The following is a 13,726-nucleotide window of genomic DNA, read 5'->3' on the forward strand; positions in this document are numbered from 1 at the left end:
ACACACATTAGTGGTGTTTCATTTTAATTATGAAAAAATGTGCATTTCGGGTTACTTTTTTAAATCTGAAAATTGGGGTTGTTTATTAGAGGAAACCAGGATCCCTGTTCATCGGTCAATTAATGTTTAACGTGAGTGACATGTCTGAAGGTAGTGCAGCCCAGCTCTCACCAGAAATTCTATTTCTTTCTTTCTCTGCTGACCTCTGCCTTATGGTGTACCTGTTTGTAAAGTGCCAGGAATAGAAATGCAGGTACTTGTAGGGAATTCCTTTAGCAGTTGTATCATATTTAGCAATATGTTGACTTAATTTTTCTTCAATCTTCAGTTGGATTCCAGATCGAGATTCAGAGGAAGGAAAGGATACTGAAGCCTTTCTGAATGCCAGCCTGGGGAATCATGGATACATCAGTACCTTAAGTAAAACAAGAATACATCTGTTGTACCCTGTCAGTCATGCAATATTCTCATGGAAAATACCTATTTCAAGGACTCTAATAAATGTCCATTAACCTCAAAATGCTAACAAGGAAGTAATTAGGCTGGCTGTTCTGGCTGACATGAGAACTTCAGTGCACTTTTAATAAATTGTATGAACTACAAAATGAGCTAGAGCAGTGTCAGCTAACTCGGTGTTTATTTTCAAGTTTAGATTCCCTCTTCGGTATTAAATTATAATGTATCTAAAAACCTTGAAATGCAGTCATAGTAAATATTACTCGGTGGTGGAGGTTGGTACTATTGTTTTGCACTGTCATTCAGGAGACCTCATTTTCTAAACTGGTAAGACTAAGAAATGTATGAGTTAGTCACTTCCTTCCCCAGAGGCTTATGTTGCTCAATAAGGAGTTATTCCAGATTATTTAAGAGTAGCATTGGTATCCGTGCAGTCACTCATGAGCAGTGGCATTTATTTTATCCTTCTGGAACGGTGGGGCTCAACCTCCAAGTCACGGAGCCATGTTCTTTGGCCTGTAGTGCTTACCAGAGGTCCCAATATTTGGTGATGGGAGAAGTAACGGGTTAATTTTTCACAGAGCCATGGCAGTTAATGTTGCTACCTCTTCCCCTTGGTGCCAAATTTCTGGACTTGTGGAGAACCCTGAGATCCAGAGCCCCACATGCTAGTTTGGACAGATGCACAGTATTGCTACAACCAGATCCAGCTGGCGGGGTTGTGCCAGCATGCAGTGGCACTGCAACTGCATGCGGCTTCCAGGGTCACACTAGCAAGCCACATTGCATCTGCAAGCATACCTTGTGGACCAACCTGGATCTGGCCCACAGACCAGCCCCACACCACTCATCTAGCCTGGAGGGCCATAGAGGTTGAGCACTGTGTTACAACATTACTTTGAATAGGATTATCAGTGTAAAATTTATTAATGCATTATAGCCTCTTACTATTGGAAAGCTGCATTAAAATTTGGGTTCTCTAAAATAATTCTGGTTGTCTCAGATATTTGGTCTTGTCACACAATCACTGATGCTTTTCAGGGAACTGCAGTTTCATTCTAACAAATATTAATAAAATTAAGAAGCTGTAGGTCAAGATTTTAGGGTGGTTAAATGTCTCCTTTTTTCACTTAACCAGCAGTTTAGGAGAATACTGACTTATCTTTATCTAGAAGACCTTTGTTTACAAGAATTTCCCAATTTTCTTATGGGAGGACTCTTAGTCTTCTCAAACAAAAGCACTTCACTGCAATTCCACCCTTTAAAAAAAAAAATCATCAAACAGAAACTACATTCCATAAACCCATTTTGTAACTTTTTAACTTTCTGTGTTTCCTGACAGTTTGAAAATTATATATCTATATAGACACATTTTAAGGGATTTATAGTCAGATCTGTGTGTCCTGTATAACATCAAAGTATTTTGATATCAGGAATTTTTTGATATACAGTGCCATTCAATTTTCCCTGTTATGCAATTGCAGTTCCCCAAGACCCCTCCTTTGGCTTTTGCTCTTGAAGTAGTTTGTCTCCAGCGGAAACAGACCATGCACTTTGTCCTAACTGTTTTATAAACCTTACACCTTGAAAATGCAGCAAGATTTGCACCGGCAGTTTAAAACAAACAAAAAAGAGTACAGCATACAAACAAACAAAACAATACTGTACTAAACTTACCAGTAGTTCTTAAAAAAAATAAAACATTCTGCGCCCATCTACTTACCAGGCTCCAAGTGCCTCCCTGAGGTGCCTCGTGTCTGGCTGACCCCCTTCCTGGAGCACACCCGTGAGCCTGGGGACAGTGCTGCCACCACAGTCTTGGTCTGTTAGTGGCTCTGTACCTCTCGAAATGCACAGGCTTTATAGACCTGGAGGGTGCTTGACCCACTGCAAGAACTTAGGGTGCTTCCTTTAGTCTAAATCCCATAAAGATGCCTCCCTTAGTTATCCAAACCAAGGGGGCACAAAGGCATGCCTCTCCCAGCAAGTCCACCACTCTTGGTAGTTCCAAAGGGAAGCCTTGGGGTAGGATACAGAATAAAAAACCTTGCCAGACATTAGTTCAGTATCTGCATACAGATGTTTCTTGTACTTAGTTACAAACTTTGCCAGTGTTTTTTCTGAGACTTTTTAACTGACCAGGGCAGGGCATATTTCCTGTATATATCAGACCAAAAGATGCCCTGTCCCTCTGCTGTGGACATTTGAACCCTTCTGTTAACCTTCCTTTTTCTAGAATATTTTGTACTTGAAATGTATGGTAGTGTCATCAGGAAATAATGTGATGGATGTGTTCCTTTTATAAAAGATGAACACAGAAACATGGCCTCTAAACAGGAGACAAGAGAAAGCAAGAAACATTTTTTTAAAAAATCCAGTCCCTAAATATGCTCAGTTTATACAGTATTTGATCAAATTAAACTAGTTTTTAAGTAGGTCTTTTTCAGCTAATATTAAAGAAGTTTAAAAGTGGCTACCGTGCAGGTTTTTTAGGGAGGGAGTGGCAGTGGAAATTGATTTGTTTGTTTTTTAGGCTCAAGGCCTTGTACAACTCTTTAATGGAGAAATCAAAGTTTTTCGCCAACCTGAATAGGAAACAAGATTAGGAAATGAGAATTACATAAATTTTCTTCTTGTGTAATGGATAATAGCATATGATCCCATGAAGCTGATTTTTTACATAGGGGCTAGCCATGTACTTGTCATGCTGCTTATGCTGTCGTTTAAACCGGTAGCTTTGGTTTCATGTTGGATTTGTGAATCTCTGGCTAATTTATTACAAGGCAGCTGCTTAAAAGGAAGTTAATCTTTTTCTGATAAATCTTGTATTTGCTGCCAGTGGGAAGATGAGTCACAAGATAGACTGGTATTTGCAATGATGAACCCACGAATCATTTTTTTTTTTTTTTTAAATTGTACAGTGGTCTGCTAGTTTAATATAAAAATATATATATTTGGTTGTTTTGTACAAGCACCTTTTTTATCAAGTTCTCTTTTTGTTTCTGTTTTTGTTTGGGATTTATAAAATGTGCCTGTCAATTTTTGTATAAGCACAAAACATTTAAAAAAAATGTCATAATGCTGGGAAGTCTCTGCCCAGTACTTTAATCAGATATACTACTCACTTTCCTTCATAGGAAAAATTGAGGAAAGATCAATCATCTCATTTGCCTACTCTGAACCTTGTCAGGTCTTAGTTGTGAAATATTACTGGGATATTTTGGGGACTCAAAGACCAGGGTTCCCAAACATGAATCTTCCTTAAGGGAGGGATTGTAACTTTGAAGTCTCAGATGATTGCTGCTGTGGTGAGACGCAGGAGCCAAATCATCAAACTACATTTAGAACCATCGCCAGAAACTTCACCTGAAAATCCTCTGGCCAAATATAAGTAAGTGTTTAGGACATGCTTCTCATTGAATATACTCTAAAGGGGGTCAATCATTGTTACATTTTAATAAAGTATTTGGTATTTGACATTTCAGTATTTCATAAATACTCTGTCGGTGCTCTAAGGTTACCATTTTGAATCTCGTAAGAGATTACTTTTTGTACTTTATTCAAAGTCAAAACACACTGGTAGAGCTTTATAGCCTGAAAACAGAACTGTTGAAGTATCTAGGACACACAGCAACTTGTATGAAACTTGCATCTTTAAATGATTACCTAAATGACTTGAGAGAGAATTTTCTCTCATTCTAATCTTGTGAAGAATAATGTCCTGTCTAAAAATATTTTTATTGCATAATTGCCCAAGAGACTCAAACCATTCTGCTATCTCTGAGAGCCGCTTACATTCCTTGGGTAAAATTAAGAGAAAATATTAACCCTTCATAGGGATTTCATTTAACACAGAAATGAATAAGTTGACAAAACACTGCCAACTGCCCTGTGTGGTTTAAGCTGTTGTTTTTATATGCCTAGTGTTTCTTTCTTAATTCTTTACAAGTTTTTTTTTCTGATGAATTACTCATTCTTTGAGGGTTTTTTTGCCTCAATATAAGATGTCCATCTACATCTCAACAAAAATATCTATTTACAGCACTTGTATACTTAGCTCTCTCTTATATGGCAGGAAAACATGGACACCTTATGCCAAGGAAGAAGGAAAACTGAACGGTTTCCATCTTTGATGTCTCTGCCGTATCTTGGGTATAACACAGCATGACACGATCTCCAACTTCTCTGTTCTGGAATGGGTCATGATGCCCAGTATGTTTGTGCTCCTGAGACAGAGACGTCTCTCTTGGGTAGGACATGAGAATCATATGGGCGATGGTCAAATCTATGGAAAGCTGGTTACTGGCAAGCATGAACTTGGATGGCCAAAACTCTGTTTGGTTGATGTCTGCAAGAAGAACCTTTGTGAGCTGTGCGTCGGTGGCCAACGCTGGGAATCAGTCACTTCAGATCGCTGCTAGTGGAAAGCTGCCATGAAGCAGGACCTACATCACTGTGAGATGTAGTAGGTCAATGATGAGAAAGAGAGAGGTGTCAGAGACAGGCAAAACAAAATGGTGTTTTGTATACTGGCGCAACTAAGTCTGTATGTGCAACTTGCTGGAGGGTCTGCTTGTCATGCGTCAGACTCCTCAACCACTCAAGCAGCTGTGGTGGTACCCTGTAACCCACCAAATGTAGTGTCCATGGTCTCCCGAGATTGATGACTGCTAATGGAGTCTTTTGCCAATTTTTAAAGTGCTCATACTTCTTTAAATGTAGAAGGTTATGGAGGTTAAATGAAGATAAGAAAAATAAAGTGTGTATCAGGACCTCTTTATGCAAAATTTGATTGGATATTTTTTCAAGAACAAGTTATGAAAGTTTTAATTACTGTTACTGAAATTAGGCCACACACATAAGAAAGTTTTTTTTTGCAGAATCTAACTAGGTCCTGGCCTGTTATGAGGTGGTGATAGTCCTGAAAGTTAAGAAGTGAGATGTTCCTCCCTTGGTTTTCTGTTTTTTCAGTTTAAGTTTCTGTGGGGAAGTGAGTTGGATGGGGAAAATGTAGGCTTCTAAAATAGACTTCTTTGGTTAAAACAGTTTATTTTTAAAACATCTAGTGTCAGGGACAATCCAGAAGTAAAACTGTTTGGTGATTTCACCTATTTGGACATCTTTATACGTGCTCTGGGGTAGGGGGTGGGTGCTTTAATTAGAGCAGCTTTCAGGACCTCCTCTAATTAAAGTGCCTGCAGCAACTTGTGTATTCAGTGTCCCACACTTCAAAATGGTGGTGGGAGCACTTTAACTACAGCTCGTTTGACAAGCTTTAGTTAAAGTGTCCGCCTGCCATTCTGAAGTGTGGGGACACTGAATACACGTAACGCCAAGGCTGCTGGAGTGTGCTGATTAGGGAGTAGGTGTTCAGGCATGTATATAGGTGCTCTTTGTGACTTAGAAGCAAAAGTGTCAGTTTCTGAAAATCCACCTGCAGAATTTTTTAGCTTCCTTCCTTTGCCTTGCTTCTACCTAGAGTGTGTTGTAGGGAAGGGCTTAACAACCAAGCTTATGGAGTCATTTGATCAGGAGGGTTTCTACTGGAGTTTCTCTCCCAGTGCTGCTGGGAGGAGGAGGAGAAGAGAAACATCTACCCACCACCTAGTTTTTGACCTAAGCAGAGTCAGTCTGGCCTGCAGCCTTACAAGGTAACTAACTGTTGTTATAGGGCAGTGATTCTCAACCTATGGGTCGTGAACCAAAACTGGGTCGCAAGAATATATATGAGAGAGTCATGAATAAGCTTTAAAAATGGATTCTCCTTTAAAGGAGAAAAACATGGGAAACCATAGCTTTTCCCTTAAAGATTGGCAGTGTTCCAGCCTGGAAAGGGCTGCTTGGGCCCCCTGCCCCACACACTGGGGGTCTGGGGATGGGGGGCTGCAGGTCAGGAGTGAGGGGCCCTGGGTCGGGCCTGGTCACTGATGTTTACAAATGGGTCCTGGTACAAAAAAGGTTGAGAATCACTGATATAGTGTACTCTTGGTGTTCGGAGTATTTTTGCTTGTACTTGTGTGAGAGTTTGGAGTGGCAATACTGGGGGTTCCTTGGATGCATGATTGCTTGTGAATGCAGGGGCCTGGATTCAATGATCCAGAAAACCCTTCGCATCTTGCATTCCTGAAAGCTTAAATTAAATGGGGACATGGGTTTAATTGAATAACCCTCCCCCCCACCAAACAAAATCAAAACCAAAAACTTTGGTGATAAATATGAGCCCCTAGGTGCCTTTTCTGTCCTCCTTGAAGTTCTTCCTGGAGCAAATAACACCCTTAAATGTCTTATGGCTCAGGCATCTTCCACTGCTTTTTAACTCCTGTGATTTTTATCTTAGGTTTTATTATACTTGAGATTTTATTTAAAGCCACAGTTCCTGGAGACTAGGGATTATTGAAGGGCCTTGTGCCCCCATCCCAATGTGGGTATCAGCCTCCTCACTTTTTGGTAATCCATGGGATTATGGTGGAATTGCGGGGTCACTTCCAAACAAGCAGGGTTGCAAAGTGAAGCTTGGTTTACTTTAGGGCTCCTTGACGAGAAGGCAAGCGTGTAAGAAATGGCTAGCCCTTGTCTTGGTACATAGTGGCCCAGCTGCTGAAGCTGCACCTACTTTCTGGCAGTGGGAGGAAAAACCTGAATGGGCTGGGTCGTATTTGGAAAGTGGGTTAATGACAAACTCCCATGTGTGTGACTGTGTACACATGGGTGGACCTGTGTGAACATACAGGCATGTGCCTGCATACAGGAATGTGCGCGTGTGCACATAGAGGGATGTATGTACCCCTTGTGTATTCATACTGGGGTGTGCACACCTGTGCATGTACATACAGGCACCAGTCTACAGGCAGGGATGTGTGCATGTGTACCTGTGTGCACATAAATGGGGGTGAATACACCGCTGTGTTCAAGTGAGAGTTAATTGCATGGGACCAGCTAACACAAGACAGTGGAGCATGCTATACTTCCATTTCCATTTGTTCCCATTACAGTAGATGCTTACCACTCTTACAGGAAGGAAAGTAGCTAACTATTGGGAAATATTACTTAACACATTTTAAAAATGTCTGAAGGTAGAGAGTAAAAGAAAATTTAAGAGATTTCTTCATCAAGTCTCATTAGGAAAAGGATTGTCTTCTCTTCCTACCCCCATGCTTATCAAAACACTGTGGCCAGTTTGGATATCTTAGCTCCAGGTTATTAAATATGTAATAAGGGAGTAAGATGGGATACAGAGGTCTGCGTAATGCATGCTTATTTTACTTAAAACAATAAATTATTTGAAATGCAAGAGAATACAAGGGTGTGTACACATGGTGGGGTGCAGGCACATACAGGCATGGCTTTACCTAGGGCTGTGGGTATGTGTACCTGTGTGCATGCATAGATGGGATGTATACACAGCTGTTCAGACGGGTGTGTACCTATGCTGGGGTGCGTGCCCGCGGGCACATGCAGGCATGGCTTTGCCTAGGGGTGTGTACTTGCCCGGCTGTATGTAAGTACGTGTGTCATGCGAGGGGCGCACGTACAGAAGGGCGTACGCGCTGCGGGGCCCTCCAGACAGGGTGCCCCCTCCCCAGCATTGCGGCAGGGGGCGGGGCCGTTGCAAGGCGGTGGGTATTTAACGGCGGGGGGCGGGGCCAGCGGGAGGGGGCGGGGCTGCGTTCGCTGAGTGGTTTGGCGGGCTGCGCATGCGCATGGGCAGGCGGGAGCCGGAGCCCGGCGAAGCTAGCGGTGCAGCCGAGCAGGGCGGCGGCGGCCCCGGGGTAAGGGGCGGCGGGCGCGGGGGAGCCTGCGGGGGCGCCATTTCCGGGAGGCCGGGCCCGCGGGGGAAGAACAGGGCCAGACGCGTGCGGGGGCTTGCGGGAGCTGGGCTGGCTGAGCCCGCGGAGGGGAAGGCTCAGAGGGGATTTGACAGCAGCCTGAAGGCGGGTCCCGGAGCGGGGCCGGTCTCGGCGAGGGTAGGCGACAGGATGAGGAGCACCGGGCTCAAGCCGCAGCTAGGGGAATTCAGGCTGGAGGTTAGGAAGCACTTTCTCAGGAGGAGGGCGGTGAAGCACTGGGACAGGCCCCCGGGAGAGGTGGGGGCCCTCTATCCCTGAAGGTTTGTAGGACCCGGCTGGACCGGGATGAGACGGTTGGGGGCGGTCCTGCTTTGCCTAGTACAGCGTTTCTCAACCTGTGCGTGGCAGCCTAAAGCAGGTCACAAGAATATATGAAAGGGTTGCAAGCAAACATTAAAAATGGATTCTTCTTTAAAGGAGAGAAACATGGGGAAACTGCAGCTTTCCCCTTGGAGGCAGGCAGAGTCCAGCCTGCCAGCCCCTGCCCCCCACACACCCACCCCCTGCCCCACACATTGCAGGGTGGGGGGCAGCAGGTCAGGAATGAGGGGCACTGGGTTGGGACTGACCGTATTTTGTCCTGGTACAAAACAAGTTGAGAGCCACTGGACTGGATGCCCTCCTGACCTTCATTTTCTAGGGGTCTGTAGAGGAGGGCGTGTTTGCTTCTGCACTCATGAATGGGTGATACCACAGTAGGGCTACATACCCCTACCTGGCAAGGAGGACTAGTGTACCAGACTGGCAAAGCACTCTCAGGGCATGCACACAAATAGCAGCAAAGTTGTGCTGCTATATTAATCCCCATCCCTTCTTCCAAAGAGCACTACAGCACAGGTCTGCTAGCATAAGTGCATCAGTGTAAGTGCACCAAGTGGGGGGGTTCTGCTGGCACAGCTAGGTCACAGGGTGCTGCTCAGGCTACAGCTCTTTGCACCTTTATCTGATACAGCTGCCAACAGAAGCCGGTCACGTTGACTTCACTGATATTAGTGGTGGAAAGCAAGCTAAGAGTTTGTGGTTTTCTAGCCTCAAGAAACTGAGTGCTGACATTCTGGCTTCATGGGCTGAATACAGTCACATGGTGGGTCTTATTCTGCCCTTAGGCCCCTTAGGTTGCCAACCAGTTCTTGGCGGGTGGAGGAGTAGGCTAAGGAAAGAGAGTGAAACCCTTAACCTCTGCTTTGAAATGAAATTATGCTAAATTGGACCCCATGGTGAGGGGTGGGGGAGGATTGGATGTAATAGCCTTCAGAGACACTTCTTCCGGAATAACTATTTTAGATGTTCTCCCTGTGTTGGCAAACTAGAAGAAAGAAGATGACGTGTTTGCTTTTGCATGTGTTTTGACTTTGTAAATGGGTGCTGTGGTACCACAGTATGGCTACACCCTACTCTGGCAGCATGTTACTGGGCTAGGAGGAATAGCATGCTAGACCAGCAAAGAGCTCCCAGTGCATGAGCAAAAATAGCAGCGAAGTTGTTCTTTGCATCAAGACTTGTTGATATTGATTCCCCTATCTTCGTCCAAAGAGAACCACAGCACAATTCTGCCAGTGCAAATGCATCAAGACTAGGGGCTTGTGCAGGCACACCTGTCACAGGACACCACTTAAGCTACAGCTCTTCATACCTTTAACTGAAACAGCTGCCAGCAGAAACCTGTAATGTATATTCATTCATATCAATGGTGAAGAGCAAGCTAATATGGTTGTTGTTTTCTAGCCTTAACTCATACAGAAATCTTAGTATGTGTGCCATGCACTCAAATGCTCTGTTGTGTCAGGTGAGGTAAGGTTGACAGTGTGTGGTTGTCCTGGAAACAAGGGTGTCTGTTTCCTCTTGTAAAAACCATGCTACGCCTGTGCTTCTCTCAAGGCCTTTTGTTCTTAAATCTCATTCTTTGAGCTGTTTTGCCTCTGAAAATTAAATTCAGTGAGCAACGTGACTTCAGGAAGAATATAACCCTAAACCCTGATAACTGTCCTCCCACAGCTCACTGACCTCCAGTGCTGACTTTTGGTACTGGAGGAGGGACAGAGTGGTATGAAAGCGCAGCGGACCTTTGCATCCATTTGAATTTTAGCATTTTTATAAATAAACCTTAGTACTTTGCACGATGATTACACTAACAATCAAGTGCATTATTATGATTATGGTAATGCTGTTTAAGGGATTGGTCTTCGTAAGGAGACCTGCCTCTTTCATCAGATTCTGTGGCAGGGGGTATCTGGGGACCTTTTTTCAAATTAAAAAGCAAAAGGATTAAAAAGAAGAAGGCAGAGCCCTTCAGTTTATATTGTCAAACAGGTGCCATCTGGAGTTGATCTTAAAACTAAAACACTGGGCCTCTACTGTAGATTCCTTTACTGGAAGATGCCATTCCTCATCCTTTGATTTGCTGTTACTTAGAGGCATAACACAGGCTAAAGACAGAAAGCAAGATTCTTTGATGTGACACCAGCGATTCATTAGGACACGGTACAAACCTCTGATCTACACTTCCGTTTTACATGCCGTTCATTGTCTGAACCCTGAGTCGTCATTCTAACAAACCTGCCTCTCTCCCCTTCTCATCTTGTCCTGCAGTCTGCTCTTGGTGAGCTGTACCTCTTTTTCCCTGGATTTAATGTGGAACTATCATCTCACCAACTAAATTTGGTAGTCATGTGTCCTGCTCTTGCCAGGGCAGTCCCATTTTAAATACCTGTCCCAGCTGTCCTGTTGGTTTGGTCAAATAAATGCTTTTTTCCCATGTTTAGTGGGATACCTGTGTTGGGTCTTTAAAATGGGACTGGTTTGATGTCCTGCCATCTGCTCCTGTTCTCGGAGTGCTCAGCTGGTTGCCAGAGTTCAGCTGCAGAACAGCTGAGTATGCTGGAGAGTGGGGAGGGGGCAAGCAGAGTGTTCTGTTTTGAGGAAATATGGTCATCCTGTAACTAAAAGCTCTGGAAACCATATGATGGCTTTCTAAAATGGCTTTGCTGGATCCACAGTGGTCAGGCAAACAAATTTAAACAATCTTGGGCTGCATATCTGGATTTACTATTCACCCCAGACTAAAACGTAGTGTTTCCCATTTGCCTTAGGCCCCATGCAGAATTACATTCTTGGGCTTGCTCTGTACTTTCTGCAGCCATAGCTGCTTTTCTGTCCCCTTTGTAATGTTCTTGTGCTTTTGCTGCCCCATCCAGTTAGAAATCGTTCTCTTTCTGGCCACCAAATCATGTGAGACAGAAATGAAAAGAGGTGAAGAACAAATCTGATTGAGTGGGTGCAGTGGGCCAAATGGGATAGGAAAGGTGGAAGAGATGAGCATTGTAAGTAAAAGGAGCCTCCAAGAGGAAGTTCATCACTTGCAGAGGGGTGTTACTGACGCAGCTGGTTTCTGTGGTTTTTCACTATACGAGGATTAAGGAACCTTGCAGGAGCTGCTGGCTGACCTGCTCTTCCAACGCCTGCCTAGCTATCATTTATATGCTTCCCTCATCCTGTTTGAAAGTGAGAGTTAATTGCGTGGCACCAGCTAAAACAAGGCAGTGGAGCATGCTGTACTCCCATTTCCATTTGTTCCCATTACAGCAGATGCTAACCTCTGTTACAGAAAGGGAAGTAGCTAAATATTGAGAGATACTACTTAGCTTTTTAAAAATGTCTGAAGGTAGAGAGTAAAAGAAAATGTAAGAGGTTTCTTCATGAAATCTTGCCAGGAAAAGGATTCTCTTCCCTTCTTACCCCCATGCTTGTCAATACATTTTGGCCAGTTTGGATATTTTAGCACAAGTTTATTAAACATGTAATAAATTAGTAAGATGGGATACAGAGGTTTGAGTAATGCATTCTTATTTTGTTTAACAATAAATTATTTGAAATTCAGGAGAACAGCGATGGTACTTCCTACCCCAGTCTTTAAAGAAGCTGGAGAGCTGAACCCTAGAAGGAATAGCTCTTATTTAAATGTGTAAATACTTTTTCTCCCCCATGTGTCAAAGTGTATTAGGGTAGTTGAGGTTTCCTTGGATGGCTGGGTGCTTACATCTGCCTCCCCAAGTATTATTTTCAGAGCATGAAGTCTCATTAAGATTGTATGAAATGAAAGTATGATATTAATGTAAAAAAGGACAGTGATATTTTGGTGGTATTGCTTACTGATCTATAGACATCACCCATTATTAAAAAACGTGTATCTCAGTGTTCCTGCAATTGTCACAATGGCCTACTTGGATATGTAGTCTCTTCTGTCAGCAATGTCTTCCATTCAAGGGCTGATCCTGCCTCTAACTGCAGCTCAGTTTGGCTTGTTGTTGGTGTAGACCAGATCCAGCAAAGTGGAAGGGAGAAACTGTGCCATATGGACAGGAGTATGAAGTGGTAGAGAGGGAAGAAGCACACGGGGTTCAGGAGTAAAAGGGCATATAGAAAAGAGAAGAGAAACTACAGAGGGGAAAAGCTCTCTCCAGTGTTTTGCTGGTCTGTCTTTCACAAGGGAGTTTTTGGAGGTGTTAATTTGTGGTGGAGTGGAAAGTGTCCAGAAAGGTTTTTGGTCCTGCTGTTGCGCTGTATCTGGCTGACCTCTGCAACAGCTGATTGCCAGCAATAACATGGCTGGAAGGGATAAACACAGAGGAGGATCACTTCAGAGTTGGTCTTCCTAGGCTCACACATTGTAGCCTAAAAGTATGAACTATTTTGCTATGAGTTGTTGACCTCCCAGAAATACTCCGAAAACTAAGGATGGTTTGGTCCCACCAAAATCAAGTACTCGAGAGAATAAACATAAATGCATTTTAATAGCAGTATGAATGATAGCACAATATAAATAAAATGGATTGAAACAATTAATCAGATGTTCATAATTGATGGAATTTTTAGTATTTGAAATAGAGATTAATCCTAATCTAAAATCTCAGAAGCCTCAAGTAGGTGGCCAGGGTCTTGGTTCATCTGCAGATGGGCCATTCAGCATGAGCTGTAGTTCAAGGCTAAAGAGCAAAGATTTGGAGGTGACCCTGGATTTTTATATTTGACTAGCCAGTTGCCCAGCGTGCCCTCCTCCCCAACCCTGCCCACTGCCATTTGAGGGCCAGAACCACCCCTCTCCCCGCCACCGTTGCAAGGCCAGCGTCTGCCCAGTTCTCTCAGCCCATGTCTGCCTGCCTCCCCTCCCCATGACTGACGGGGAAGTAGAGGCATGAATAGAGCTCCACCACCCAGTGGTGGCCCTGGAGTGGGGCAGGGGAGGGCCTGCTGGCCTCTCCCCCCTGCTTCCCCTCTGTCCCCACTGTCATAGCAGTGTCAGGGCCTGCTCTTTCCCCACCCTGTGGCAGGCCCAGGCCCATTCCCCACCTCCCTTGCACTGCTGCCGCAGGTCCAACACTGTTCCCCACCCCTTTGCGCTGCCCTTGCCCCCCCCCCCCCCCCCC

General features: G+C 44.1%; 2 protein-coding genes across 3 annotated transcripts in view; both read left to right on the top strand.

The window, feature by feature from the left end:
• Nucleotides 1-1,444, top strand: part of LOC109302938 (cytochrome c oxidase assembly factor 5) — a 10,073-nt gene extending 8,629 nt beyond the window's left edge. Inside the window, exons 3-4 of one of the 2 annotated variants that reach the window (XR_002098968.1) lie at nucleotides 329-420; nucleotides 1,075-1,444. Coding sequence is in view for 1 of the 2 variants with exons in the window: in XM_019524902.1 (XP_019380447.1) it covers nucleotides 329-370 (42 nt within the window). In the remaining variant the exon portion in view is untranslated. Of the gene's footprint in view, nucleotides 1-328 lie in introns of both variants that reach the window. The other variant, XM_019524902.1, reaches the window with a different exon arrangement.
• Nucleotides 1,445-8,203: 6,759 nt separating this feature from the next.
• INPP4A (inositol polyphosphate-4-phosphatase type I A) overlaps nucleotides 8,204-13,726 on the top strand; it is a 240,036-nt gene continuing 234,513 nt past the window's right edge. The window contains exon 1 of the mRNA XM_019524587.1: nucleotides 8,204-8,225. The gene's annotated coding sequence lies outside the window, so the exon portion shown is untranslated. The remainder of the gene's footprint in view (nucleotides 8,226-13,726) is intronic.

The sequence above is a fragment of the Gavialis gangeticus genome, unplaced genomic scaffold (assembly GCF_001723915.1).
Source record: "Gavialis gangeticus isolate Ggan-Ray unplaced genomic scaffold, GavGan_comp1, whole genome shotgun sequence".
In the NCBI taxonomy this organism is placed as follows: Eukaryota; Metazoa; Chordata; order Crocodylia; family Gavialidae; genus Gavialis; species Gavialis gangeticus.